Source organism: Camelina sativa, chromosome 9 (assembly GCF_000633955.1).
Source record: "Camelina sativa cultivar DH55 chromosome 9, Cs, whole genome shotgun sequence".
NCBI lineage: Eukaryota > Viridiplantae > Streptophyta > Magnoliopsida > Brassicales > Brassicaceae > Camelina > Camelina sativa.
Window position 1 is genome coordinate 18,702,798 of NC_025693.1, and position 11,340 is coordinate 18,714,137.

The 11,340-nt window shown below is 36.8% G+C and overlaps 5 protein-coding genes across 5 annotated transcripts in view; 3 read left to right on the forward strand and 2 right to left on the reverse strand.

Annotated features, from left to right (window-relative positions):
* LOC104715416 (cytochrome P450 71A26-like) overlaps window positions 1-766 on the forward strand; it is a 1,876-nt gene extending 1,110 nt beyond the window's left edge. The window contains exon 2 of the mRNA XM_019229989.1: window positions 6-766. Within this exon, the coding sequence (XP_019085534.1) occupies window positions 6-766 (761 nt within the window). The remainder of the gene's footprint in view (window positions 1-5) is intronic.
* LOC104715417 lies at window positions 3,150-4,099 on the reverse strand. The gene is made up of 3 exons (XM_010432825.1): window positions 4,031-4,099; window positions 3,718-3,946; window positions 3,150-3,301 (listed from the first exon to the last, which is right to left on the reverse strand). The coding sequence occupies exons 1-3, from the start codon at window positions 4,097-4,099 to the stop codon at window positions 3,150-3,152; spliced, it is 450 nt and encodes a 149-aa protein (XP_010431127.1).
* Window positions 6,260-8,162, forward strand: LOC104711324 (cytochrome P450 71A23). The gene is made up of 2 exons (XM_010428016.2): window positions 6,260-7,155; window positions 7,453-8,162. The coding sequence occupies exons 1-2, from the start codon at window positions 6,292-6,294 to the stop codon at window positions 8,050-8,052; spliced, it is 1,464 nt and encodes a 487-aa protein (XP_010426318.1). The 5' UTR covers window positions 6,260-6,291; the 3' UTR covers window positions 8,053-8,162.
* Window positions 8,906-10,699, forward strand: LOC104711326 (cytochrome P450 71A22-like). Its single transcript, XM_010428019.1, has 2 exons — window positions 8,906-9,880; window positions 9,969-10,699. The coding sequence occupies exons 1-2, from the start codon at window positions 9,017-9,019 to the stop codon at window positions 10,578-10,580; spliced, it is 1,476 nt and encodes a 491-aa protein (XP_010426321.1). The 5' UTR covers window positions 8,906-9,016; the 3' UTR covers window positions 10,581-10,699.
* The window catches only part of LOC104711325 (protein-L-isoaspartate O-methyltransferase 1), a 1,410-nt gene continuing 646 nt past the window's right edge, over window positions 10,577-11,340 (reverse strand). Inside the window, exons 3-4 of the mRNA XM_010428018.2 lie at window positions 11,086-11,250; window positions 10,577-11,014 (exon numbers count right to left, since the gene is read on the reverse strand). Of these exons, the coding sequence (XP_010426320.1) occupies window positions 10,764-11,014; window positions 11,086-11,250 (416 nt within the window). The 3' untranslated portion in view covers window positions 10,577-10,763. The remainder of the gene's footprint in view (window positions 11,015-11,085; window positions 11,251-11,340) is intronic.

Consider the following 11,340-nt stretch of genomic DNA (forward strand, 5'->3'; position numbering starts at 1 on the left):
GGAAGTGTTGCTCGCAATTCAGAGAGAGAAGAGCGTCGGGTTTGAAATCGACCGGTTAAGCATAAAGGCTATCATCTTGGTAAAGGGATATAAAGAAATCAAATTTATATTCATTGATGTTTTAGTTTATAACCGTAGTTCTTGTTTTGGTTTACAGGATATTTTTGTGGGTGGTACGGACACATCGTATGCACTTATGGAATGGGTAATGACAGAGCTTCTACATCACCCAGAGTGTCTGAATAGACTTCAAGAAGAAGTACGTATGATTTGTAAGGGCAAACCGCGTGTATCAGAAAAAGACATTCAAGAAATGAAATACTTAAAAGCTGTAATCAAAGAGACAATGAGGCTACATCCTCCACTTCCATTGATGGTTCCTCACGAATCAACTCAAGATGTCAAGTTAAGAGGCTACCACATACCTGCCGGTACAGAGGTTATGATAAATGCATGGGCGATTGGGAGAGAGGCTGTGACATGGGGACCAGACGCGGAAGAGTTTAGACCAGAGAGACATTTAGATTCGTCTGTTGATTTCCGAGGTCAAGATTTTGAGCTGATTCCGTTTGGAGCAGGGAGAAGGATTTGTCCAGCAATATCATTTGCTGTGGTGTTGAATGAGGAAGTTTTGGCTAACTTAGTGCATCAGTTTGATTGGAGATTACCGGTTGAATCTACAGAAGTTCGAACAGGTGTTGTTGAGTCAACTGGAATAGCAGTTCACCGCATGTTCCCTCTTTATGCCATTGCATCAACTACTTGACTAAGGTGTTGATTGGTTCTCCCGTTACCTCCTGCAAACGCAGCGTTTGCGGGTGGTAGCGGTTGCTAGCGATTGGAACCAATCACACAAACCGCTCCCAATCGCTCCTAATCGCTTTTAACCGCTTCAAACCACTGAATTTCAAAAGCTGCTTCCCGCAAGCGTTTGCGGTTGCGGGCGATTACGGTTGGAATTTTTTTTTTTTGTAAAAAAACTTAAAAGAAATCAATGATAATGACATTTTTTTTTGTTATATCTTCTACCTAACCATTTTACTCATTAAGGATGCGACAAAATTAAGTACCGATACGATTGCAGAGATTATAAAATAAACAATTAGAAGAAAATAATATTTCAATTAACAATAACCCGGAAAACTTGATGTAAATTTAATGGCACATCGCACATAAGTTCAAAAAAATCTAAATAAATATAATATTTCATCAGAAATTTAAGAAAATAAGATTATTTGTGAAAATATTAAAACAAATCACCAGTAACTCTTCTCAACTCTCACTTGATCATTCCTACCGATGCAACTACTGACCCACGATCTAAGAGAAAAGAGAAAAGATCTACGATCTAAAGCATATGTTTTGTCATTTATCAAATTACTTGATTAAATTTTTGGTGAAAAGCCAAATACACAAAGGAATAAGTATTTCAATATGAAGTTTATTTGTTTTTTGAATAATTATTTTAGTATTTTTTTAATAAATTTAAATTATAAATCAAGTTTAATAAAAACTTTGGTGTTTTTAAACATTTATATATTATATATCACATTTATTATGTTCCAACCGGTATTGCACCCGCTGGTCAACCAGTCGTAAACCTCCCGCAAACGCACCAATTTTAAACCGTTAAACCAGTCGTTCAAAACGTTTAATAATGCTTGAAACCGCAATCGCCCGCTTCTGCAATCTCCAGCAACCGCAGCGTTTGAACCAGTCAGGCCCTAAGGCATCTATACTATAAATCTATACTATAAAAGTTGGCTAATTCTCTCCTTCATAATGCCACATCAGCAAGTACAATTTTGCCACCTGTATTTTTTAATTAGAAAATCCTGGGAAAAAACTTAGGAAAGTGTATTAAAGGTAGAATTTTGGAGGATTTGTGGAATTTATGATTTTTGGATTTTTGAAGATTTAAGTGGGATTTTATGATATTTTGGTGGATTTGTTATTATTTTCCATTTTAAAAAAAATTAATAGTTTGTGATCTGGATGAGATTCGGTGAGATTTGTAAAATAATTTTGGATGATTTTAAGAGATTTATCACACAAAAAGCAGTTCATCGACTTGTTAAACACAAAAGTCACCCTCATATACGTACAACTTTTTAGTTTGGTGAAAATTTGATTTCTTTAAAAAAATAAGAGATCCTCACACACAAGATTCAGTCCTCCATAGACAATGGATAGAACCTTGATCGCAGTTAACAGTTAACTAATTTAACAACATCTACGAGAAACATCCCAAAACGCATGAAAGTGACAAAAAATGAAACAGAACATGGAGACTAAAGTGTTGTTCGTTTGGTGAACCAGACGCGGTATGCATGTTGTTGTTCGTTTAGTGACAATTAAGAACATGAATTTTGGATGAGTTTTTGGAGAGTTTGGATGAGTTATAGAGAGTTTGGATGAGTTTACCTCATCCAAAATTAGTAAAAGTAAAAAATACGCCTATTTTAAATAAATAATTACAAAATATTTTTTCTCAATTCAAATATACACACAATCTTAAAATCCCAATTTTTCACCCACCAATCCGCAAAATCTCATTTTCTTGCTAAAACCGCAAAATTATAATTTTCAGCCAAAACCACAAAGTCTCATTTTCCCGCCAAAACCGCAAAATCATGTTTTCCGCTAAAATCACAAAATTATGTTTTCCCACCAAAATAAAAAAATATATATATACTAAGGGGGGTGTATTGAATTTGATATTTTAGGGGATTTGCTGGGATTTTAATATTTCAGGATTTTGAGAGATTTGAGTGTAATTTTGGGAGATTTTGATATTTTGGCAGAATTTTGAGATTTGGGTTTTGGGATTTGGTGAGAATTGATTATTAAATTTTAGGTGATTTTAGAATATAAAAAGGAAAGAAACGAATCACATTTGGGTGATCAGAAATACATGGTGATCGGAGACTCGAAATGCAATACGTACGTAGACATTGTACATGGTGATCAGAAATCACGTTTTACCTAAACTTCACTCATACTTTGGTTAATTTAAGAAGAAAAAAAATAGACATTGTAGTGAAAAGGAGACAAAGCATTTCTCAATAAAAAGTATTGAATAGAAAATAAAAATAATAAACCAACAGAAAAAATGAAAACAATCTAATATAAAGCACAATAGTATTGCATCATGATTCCATATTCATAGCATCTGTCCACATGTTTTCCGCTATAGTTGCTCTCCACTTATTATCAAGCACTCTTTGTTGGTCTTGAGTACCATGAAGCTGTTCTTCTTCATTATTCCCATCATCAACTCTTTCATCAGCGTCAGTTCCTTCTGCATTTCTAACATCTTCAAATAAGTCTGAACGACATTCTTGACATAGATAATTATGTAAAACAACACAAGCAAGTACTAACTCTAGTTGCGTCTTATATGGAAATGGTGGTGCATATTTGAAAATGAGAAATCTTGACTTGAAGATGCCGAAAATCCTCTCTACTATATTTCGTAAGCTAGAATGACGATGGTTAAACAACTCATTTGCAGTTACAGGATCTTTTCCTTGTCCCCTAAAGTCTTGGAGATGATAGCGAGTACTTCGGAATGGAGCTAAAAATTGACGACGATTGGCGAATCCACAATCAACTAAATAATATTTTCCTACAATTTTAAAGTTATACAAATATAAGTGAGATAACATAAAAATTAATAACAAAGAATATTAGTTTTATCATAATGTAATGACATACCTTCTGGAACTATTAATTTGTTGGTGTTCCTAGTTAAAGCATCGTTTAGTACCTTTGCGTCGTGAGCTGAACCTTCCCAACCGCTAAGAAAGTATGTAAATTCTAAATCAAAATTACATGCAGCTAACACATTTTGCGGTAATTGTCCTTTTCGATTACGGTAGCTAGACGAGTCTTGTCCTGTTATCATTGCGGGGATATGAGTTCCATCAATAGCCCCCACACAATCCTAAGGAAAATAGAAACACAAAATTAGCTAGTCATATAGCTTTTTGAAATACTAGAAAACAAGCAGAAGAAAACAATCTCATACCTTAAAATAAGGATAAAATTGTGTGCTATCTTTTATTTTTGTAGGCACTGCAAGCCCGGGTTTAGCCATGTACTTTGGAGCAAGTGCTTTTAACACCTTCAGAATTGTGTTAAAGCTCTTACTTATTGAAAATCTTGATCTCTGAAATCTAGTTTCAACTGAAACATATCTTGTGTCTTTCAAACCCATCTCCAATCTCAAAATAGAGCATAGATTCAAAAATGCTTCTGGGTCCATACGGTACAAACATCGAAAAGTGTCACGTTTCTCATGAACCAATTGGTTTTGTATGTATTCATGTCCAACTCTTGTAGCTGGCTTTCTTATCTGGCGTGGTATCTGCAGAACGGAATATTAAATCTTCGCAATGATTGACAAAACCAGCATCATGATATCTATATCTAACTTGAAATTTCTCATTCGTCTTCTTTTTTTTTCTAGCTTGTATCTCTTCGCTTTCATGAACAATGCGATCCATTATCAAAATCCTACACAAAATTACGTTTACACGCCAAAGCCGCAAAATTATGTTTTTCCGTCAAAACCGTAAAATTTTGGTTTCCCGCCAAAAAAAACGCAAAACATGAAAACTTGTTTTCCCACCAAAATGCAAAATATTATTTTCTCCCCAAAACCGAAAAATCTTGTTTTCTCGCCAAACTCACAAAATTATGTTTTCCCGCCAAAAACGCAAAATCTCAGTTTTAAATGTTTATTTAAATTTAATATGAAAATAAGCTAAAAACATGAATAAATTAAAACATCTTCAACATAAAATAAAGGATTTTTTGGTCTTTAACAAATATTGTTTCCAGATACAAATATCAAACTACTAAACAAATATAATTACATCCAGATACAATTTATGAACGCATGAACTAATAATACAAACAAACATCATTTAGATGATGCGTCCAGATACTGCGTCTTGATACTGTATCCAAATATTGCGTCTAGTTTACTAAACGAACAGGGCCTAACTGTGAACAGTGTGATATGGTTTGCATGAAAATAACAAAAGTAAATCAAGAGAAATACTCACTTTGACATACAAAGATAAATACAACCTTAATGATCAATAGTATTTGTGTAAACAGTGTGATATGGTTCGCTTGTTTGGTTGACCTAAATGATTGTGTAATTGTGTTGTGTGTTTGTGTTTGAACCAGGTGGGTTTGGTAGTTATCTGTTTGGGATGAGTTATGTTGTTGCTAAACAATCAGTGTAAGCCAATACAGCTATGAACATAAAGAATCCTCATTTGGGTTGTATGATTGGGTTTCTCATTGTTGTTCCCTTTCGAAAGATCATGATTGTGGACTTCAAATTGACATATCCTAGTGGTACTGCCACTGCTCATCTCATCAACAATTTGCCACTGCAATGGGCTGTGTGATATCTCCTTGCGTCTTCTGCCTATTCTATAATGATCATGGATACAAATGTTTGTATATAAAATAAATTTTAAACTAGATAAATACAATGTATAATATCATAAAGGTACTATATGTGACAATAATATTGTGAAATTTTTAGATTCTTTTAGATCCTATTAAACGCTTCATTATGTTATATATGTATATACTCATTTGAAAGTCTAATAGCTAGCGAAGGGATCTTTGAGATTTGAGTTCTTGAGTGAGCCACTGAGCTTACTTGTTTCATTCTTCTGCAAAGCTAAAATTCATTAATTAGTCCCTTCTCATAGCTTGGCTTGAAGGCTCGTCAAAGGATCGTACTGACGTATTAGTAGTATTGTTGTTGAATATCATTTGAAATATACAAATAAATTGGTGCAGAAACACAACTGAAAATTTGAAATGTTATTTGAAAAACCTGAAATATACAAATAAGGGTATACATTTGAGGATATAAATAGATTTTGTGGACCTTTTCTTGCTATTAAACAAAATCTAACAAATAAGGTATTTGAAAAATTATAAAAGTAAAAGATAATTTTTTTGTTTGGTCAAAGATAAGTTTTATTAATCTTATCTTTAAATAGCAAAAATGAGTACGTGTCAACTTAATTAGTACTGTGCTTGGATGTCATACTATATGGAGAGATTTCTTACCTTTTTATATATGGAGATTTCTTACCTTTTGGATTAAAGATTTTCTAGTAAAAATTGTGTGGACAGTAGTGTTATGTAACGCATAGAAGAAACTTGGCTTATATATATGACCCAAGTGGCCATGTCCACAACAAGAACAAAAAAATCTGAAGAGAGCTTGAAGCTAGAATCCAAAATTTACGAAATATGATTATGATACTTTTCTTATGCTTAATACTTTTCATAACAATTCTCTTCTTCAAAAAACAGACCACAGGGAAGAATTCAAATCCTGGCTCTATAACATTTCCATCCCCACCGAGACTTCCATTGATCGGAAACCTTCATCAGCTCGGCCAACATCCTCACCGATCACTATGCTATCTCAGCCACCGTTACGGTCCTCTCATGGTCCTCCACTTCGGAAGTGTCCCCGTTATCATAGCTTCTACAGCAGAAGCGGCTCGAGACATTTTAAAGACGCATGATGCCGTTTTATCGAGCCGTCCGCGGTCAAAAATCTTTGAAAAGCTTCTTTACAAGAGCCGTAATATGGCCTCGGCTCCTTATGGAGAGTATTGGAGACAAATGAAGAGTGTGAGTGTCATCCATCTCCTCAGCAACAAAATGGTACGGTCCTATCGTGAGGTGAGACAAGAAGAGATCAGTCTAATGATGGAAAAGATCCGAGAGTCGGGTTCTTCGCCGATGAATCTAAGCAAGATCTTGTCTAGTTTAACTAACGATGTTATATGTAGAGTCGCCTTGGGACGCAAATACGGTGTAGGAACAGACTTTAAAGAGTTGATAGACAGGCTCATGAGGCAGTTGGGTACGTTTACTGTCGGGAGCTATGTACCGTGGCTTGGGTGGATTGATTGGGTCAGCGGTTTGGAGGCTCGACTAGAAAAGACCGCAAATGATTTTGATAAGCTCTTGGAGAGGATTGTGCAAGATCATGAAGATGGAGACGGTAATAGGATGGATTTCGTCGATGTACTACTCGCAGTTCAGAGAGAGAAGAGCGTCGGGTTTGAGATTGACCGTTTCAGCATTAAGGCAATCATATTGGTAAGAGACTTCAAATTCACTTATACATCCAATGTTTTAGTATATAACCATTAATTTCTTTGTTTTATTTTTTGATCTAATGTTAAATTATAGTCAAAGATAAAATAGCGTTTGTACAACTAGTGCAGCGGGTATTTGAAAAAACTTAGATAGTTTAGACTACATTAAAAGGAGGAACGAAGCTCATATTCGAGTTTGAAACCAAATCTGGAGATAGTTTAGACTACATTAATTTCTTTGTTTTGTTTTGGATTTCTTTTGAATATTTGATTTTATGTTTTGGATTCCTTGTTTCAGGATGCTTTTGTGGGTGGTACCGACACATCCTCCACGCTAGTGGAATGGGAAATGACAGAGCTTCTAGGTCACCCAGAGTGTCTGAAAATACTTCAAGAAGAAGTCCGTACAATTTGTAAGGGAAAATCAAGTGTATCAGAAGACGACGTTAAAGACATGCACTACTTAAAAGCTGTGATCAAAGAGACACTCAGGCTACATCCTCCAGTCCCATTGATGGTTCCTCACCAATCAATAAAAGATGTCAGGTTAAGAGGTAACTATGTACCTGCCGGCACGCAGGTTATTGTCAATCTTTGGGCGGTCGGGAGAGAGGCTGCAACGTGGGGACCAGACCCGAATGAGTTTAGACCGGAGAGGCATTTAGAGGGGGATGCTGATTTCCGGGGTCAAGATTTTGAGCTGATTCCGTTTGGAGCAGGGAGAAGGATGTGCCCAGGAATATCATTTGCTGTGGTGTTGAATGAGGTGGTTTTGGCTAACTTAGTTCATGGGTTTGACTGGCAGTCTACAGAAGACCAGACCGATGTTGCTGAATCAATCGGTAGTGTGATTCGCCGCATGCACCCTCTTTATGTCACTGCATCATCTACTGCTTGACTAAGGGCATAATATGTATTAATATATATGCTTAGTATTATGCTATGTCTACAATAAACATGTTTACTCATTTCAAAGTGTTGTTAGCAAAGAGATGTTTGAGATTTGAAGTTTCGAGTTCCTTAACTAATTTAGAAAGCCAAGTGAGCTTATAACTTGATTCGTTTTTTCTGCACAACAAGCATCATCAATCTATTTTTGAAACAAGCATGAGAATCCGTCATAGATTTGGATCAGTCTTGAAAACATATCAAACGAATCTTGAAAACTTTCTGTCACGTCCTACGGATCCAAACTATACCCGCAGAGAATCCGTCATAGATTTGGATCGGAACTAAAAGACTCATAGTCAAAATTTCTAACCCGAATTGGAGAGAATTTGGATCGGAACTAAAAGATATGGGATAGTCATTTCATTTTCTAGCATGAATGCTCACGTATAAATTATTGTGAAACTTATAATTAAAGATTTTTAAGAATAAATATTAGAGAAAATTCGAAGTTTTTTTTGTAATATTCAATCTTTAATAACCGTCTTCTTTACCAAAGCACATTGACATTGTTGATATACATAACAAACTGTTTTGTGAGAGGTCACACTCGTTACTCTTGAGAGGATGTAGATGGAAACCCTAAACCCTAATCTCTCATGTTCAAAAATGGACGGCACTTTGGAAAATTCGACGTTTAATAATCTACTTTCGAGTGGAATAATATTTAATTATCCACGTACGTACGTAAGACAATTTGAGTGGATAATAGTTTTGGTCCCAGATGAAACTTGGCTTGTATACATATACGTCCAACATTCTGGCCTACTATAGGAATTTTGTGGTTCATTCTATATGCACCACCCATCTACATTTCTACTTTAGTATAAGCTTGAACAATTTTTCTTTCTATACGAATCAGGAACACGTAATTCTTAAGAACTCTTTACAAGAAAGTCTTGAAGAATCCAAACATGGAAATGATGATGACGATACTTCTTCTATGTTCAGCAACCTTCATTACCATTCTCTTCTTCAAAAAACAGATGACTCGAAAGAAAAGCAACACACCGGTGTCACCACCGAGACTTCCGTTGATCGGAAACCTTCATCAGCTCGGCCGCCACCCTCACCGATCACTGTGCTCTCTCAGCAACCGTTACGGTCCTCTCATGCTCCTTCATTTTGGTCGTGTCCCCGTTCTTGTAGTCTCTTCCGCAGATATGGCTCGAGATATTTTGAAGACGCATGACCTCGTTTTTGCTAGCCGTCCACGGTCAAAAATATTTGAGAAGCTTCTTTACGATAGGCATGATGTGGCATCAGCTCCTTATGGAGAGTATTGGAGGCAAATGAAGAGTGTGTGCGTCCTCCAACTCCTCAACAACAAAATGGTCCGGTCTTTTCGAAACGTGAGACAAGAAGAGATTAGTCTGATGATGGAGAAGATCCATAAATCAAGTTCTTTGAGGGTGAACCTAAGCGAGCTATTGGTGAGTTTAACGAACGATGTGATATCTAGAGTTGCCCTGGGACGGAAATACAGCAGTGAAACGGATTCTAAGGAGTTAATGAAAAGGCTCGTGAGGCTACTGGGCGAGTTTAGTGTGGGGACTTATGTACCGTGGCTTGCATGGATTGATTGGATCTCTGGTTTGGATGGACAGCTAAAAAAGACAGGCAATGATCTTGATGAGTTCTTGGAGAGAGTTGTGCAAGATCATGATGATGGCGACCACCGCGCTAGGAATGACTTTGTGGATGTGTTGCTCGCAATTCAGAGAGAGAAGAGCGTCGGGTTTGAAATCAACCGGTTAAGCATAAAGGCTATCATCTTGGTAAAGGGTTAAGACGAAATCAAATTCTTATTCATTGATGTTTTAATTTATATAACCGTAGTTCTTGTTTTGGTTTTTCACTTTTTAGGATGTTGTTGTGGGTGGTACGGATACATCTTACGCACTTCTGGAGTGGGCAATGACAGAGCTTCTTCGTCACCCAGACTGTATGAACAGACTCCAGGAAGAAGTCCGCACGATTTGTAAGGGAAAATCAAGTGTACCAGAAGAAGACATTCAAGACATGAACTACTTAAAAGCTGTGATCAAAGAGACAATGAGGCTACATCCTCCAATTCCATTGATGTTTCCTCACGAATCAACAGAAGATGTCAGAGTAAGAGACTACAACATACCTGCGGGTACGCAGGTAATGATCAATGTTTGGGCGATCGGGAGAGATGCTGCGTCGTGGGGACCAGATGCAGAGGAGTTTAGACCGGAGAGACATTTAAATTCATACGTTGATTTCCGGGGTCAGAATTTTGAGCTGATTCCATTTGGAGCAGGGAGAAGGATTTGCCCAGCAATATCATTCGCTGTGGTGTTGATTGAGGTGGTTTTGGCTAACTTAGTGCATCAGTGCGATTGGAGATTACCAGATGAATATACAGAAGATCAAACCAGTGTCGCTGAATCAACCGGTATGGCGATTCACCGCTTGTTCCCTCTTTACGCCATTGCATCATCTACTACTTGATGGAGGCATTATATACTAAATGGTTTATTATGTTTACGTGTACACAAACAAGTTTACTTATTTGAAAGTCTTACCACACAAGTCACAAAGAGATCTTTAAGATTCGAGTTCTTGACTAACTACACTAATTTCGAAAAGCCAACTGAGCTTACTTGATTCATTCTTCTGTACAACGAACATTCATCAGTCTCCTCTCAGCTGGGCTTCACGGCTAGTCAAAGGAACATAACGAACCGAAGTTTCACTCTTGATGCTAACCAAACCATCTGAATTCTTATCCACAACTTGCAGATCTTGAAATATGTTCCCAACCGGGATCACCAGTCTCCCACCAGGTTTCAACTGATCAATCAACGCCTCTGGGATCTCAGGTGCTGCTGCTCCAACATGAATAGCATCATAAGGAGCAAACTCAGCCCATCCTTGCCTCCCATCTATTTTAAAACCAGCAACGTTAATAAAAAAAAAAAACACCAAACAAAACATGAATGGGAAGGAAGCTCACCGCCAACATGAATAGCAAGAGACCCTTCTTTAAGCAATGACGAAGCACCACTCGCTTCAATATTCTTAACAGAAGAAGCCACAAGTTCAGGAATGTGTTCCACACCAATAGCACGCCCTTCTGATCCAACCATAACCGCAAAGCAAGCCGTTAAGTACCCAGTACCTACCAAAATTAAAATCACATTTCTTATTCATCCTCCTCAAAAGCAAAAAAAAAAAAAAAGACTACATAGACTGAAGAAAACAAAAAAAA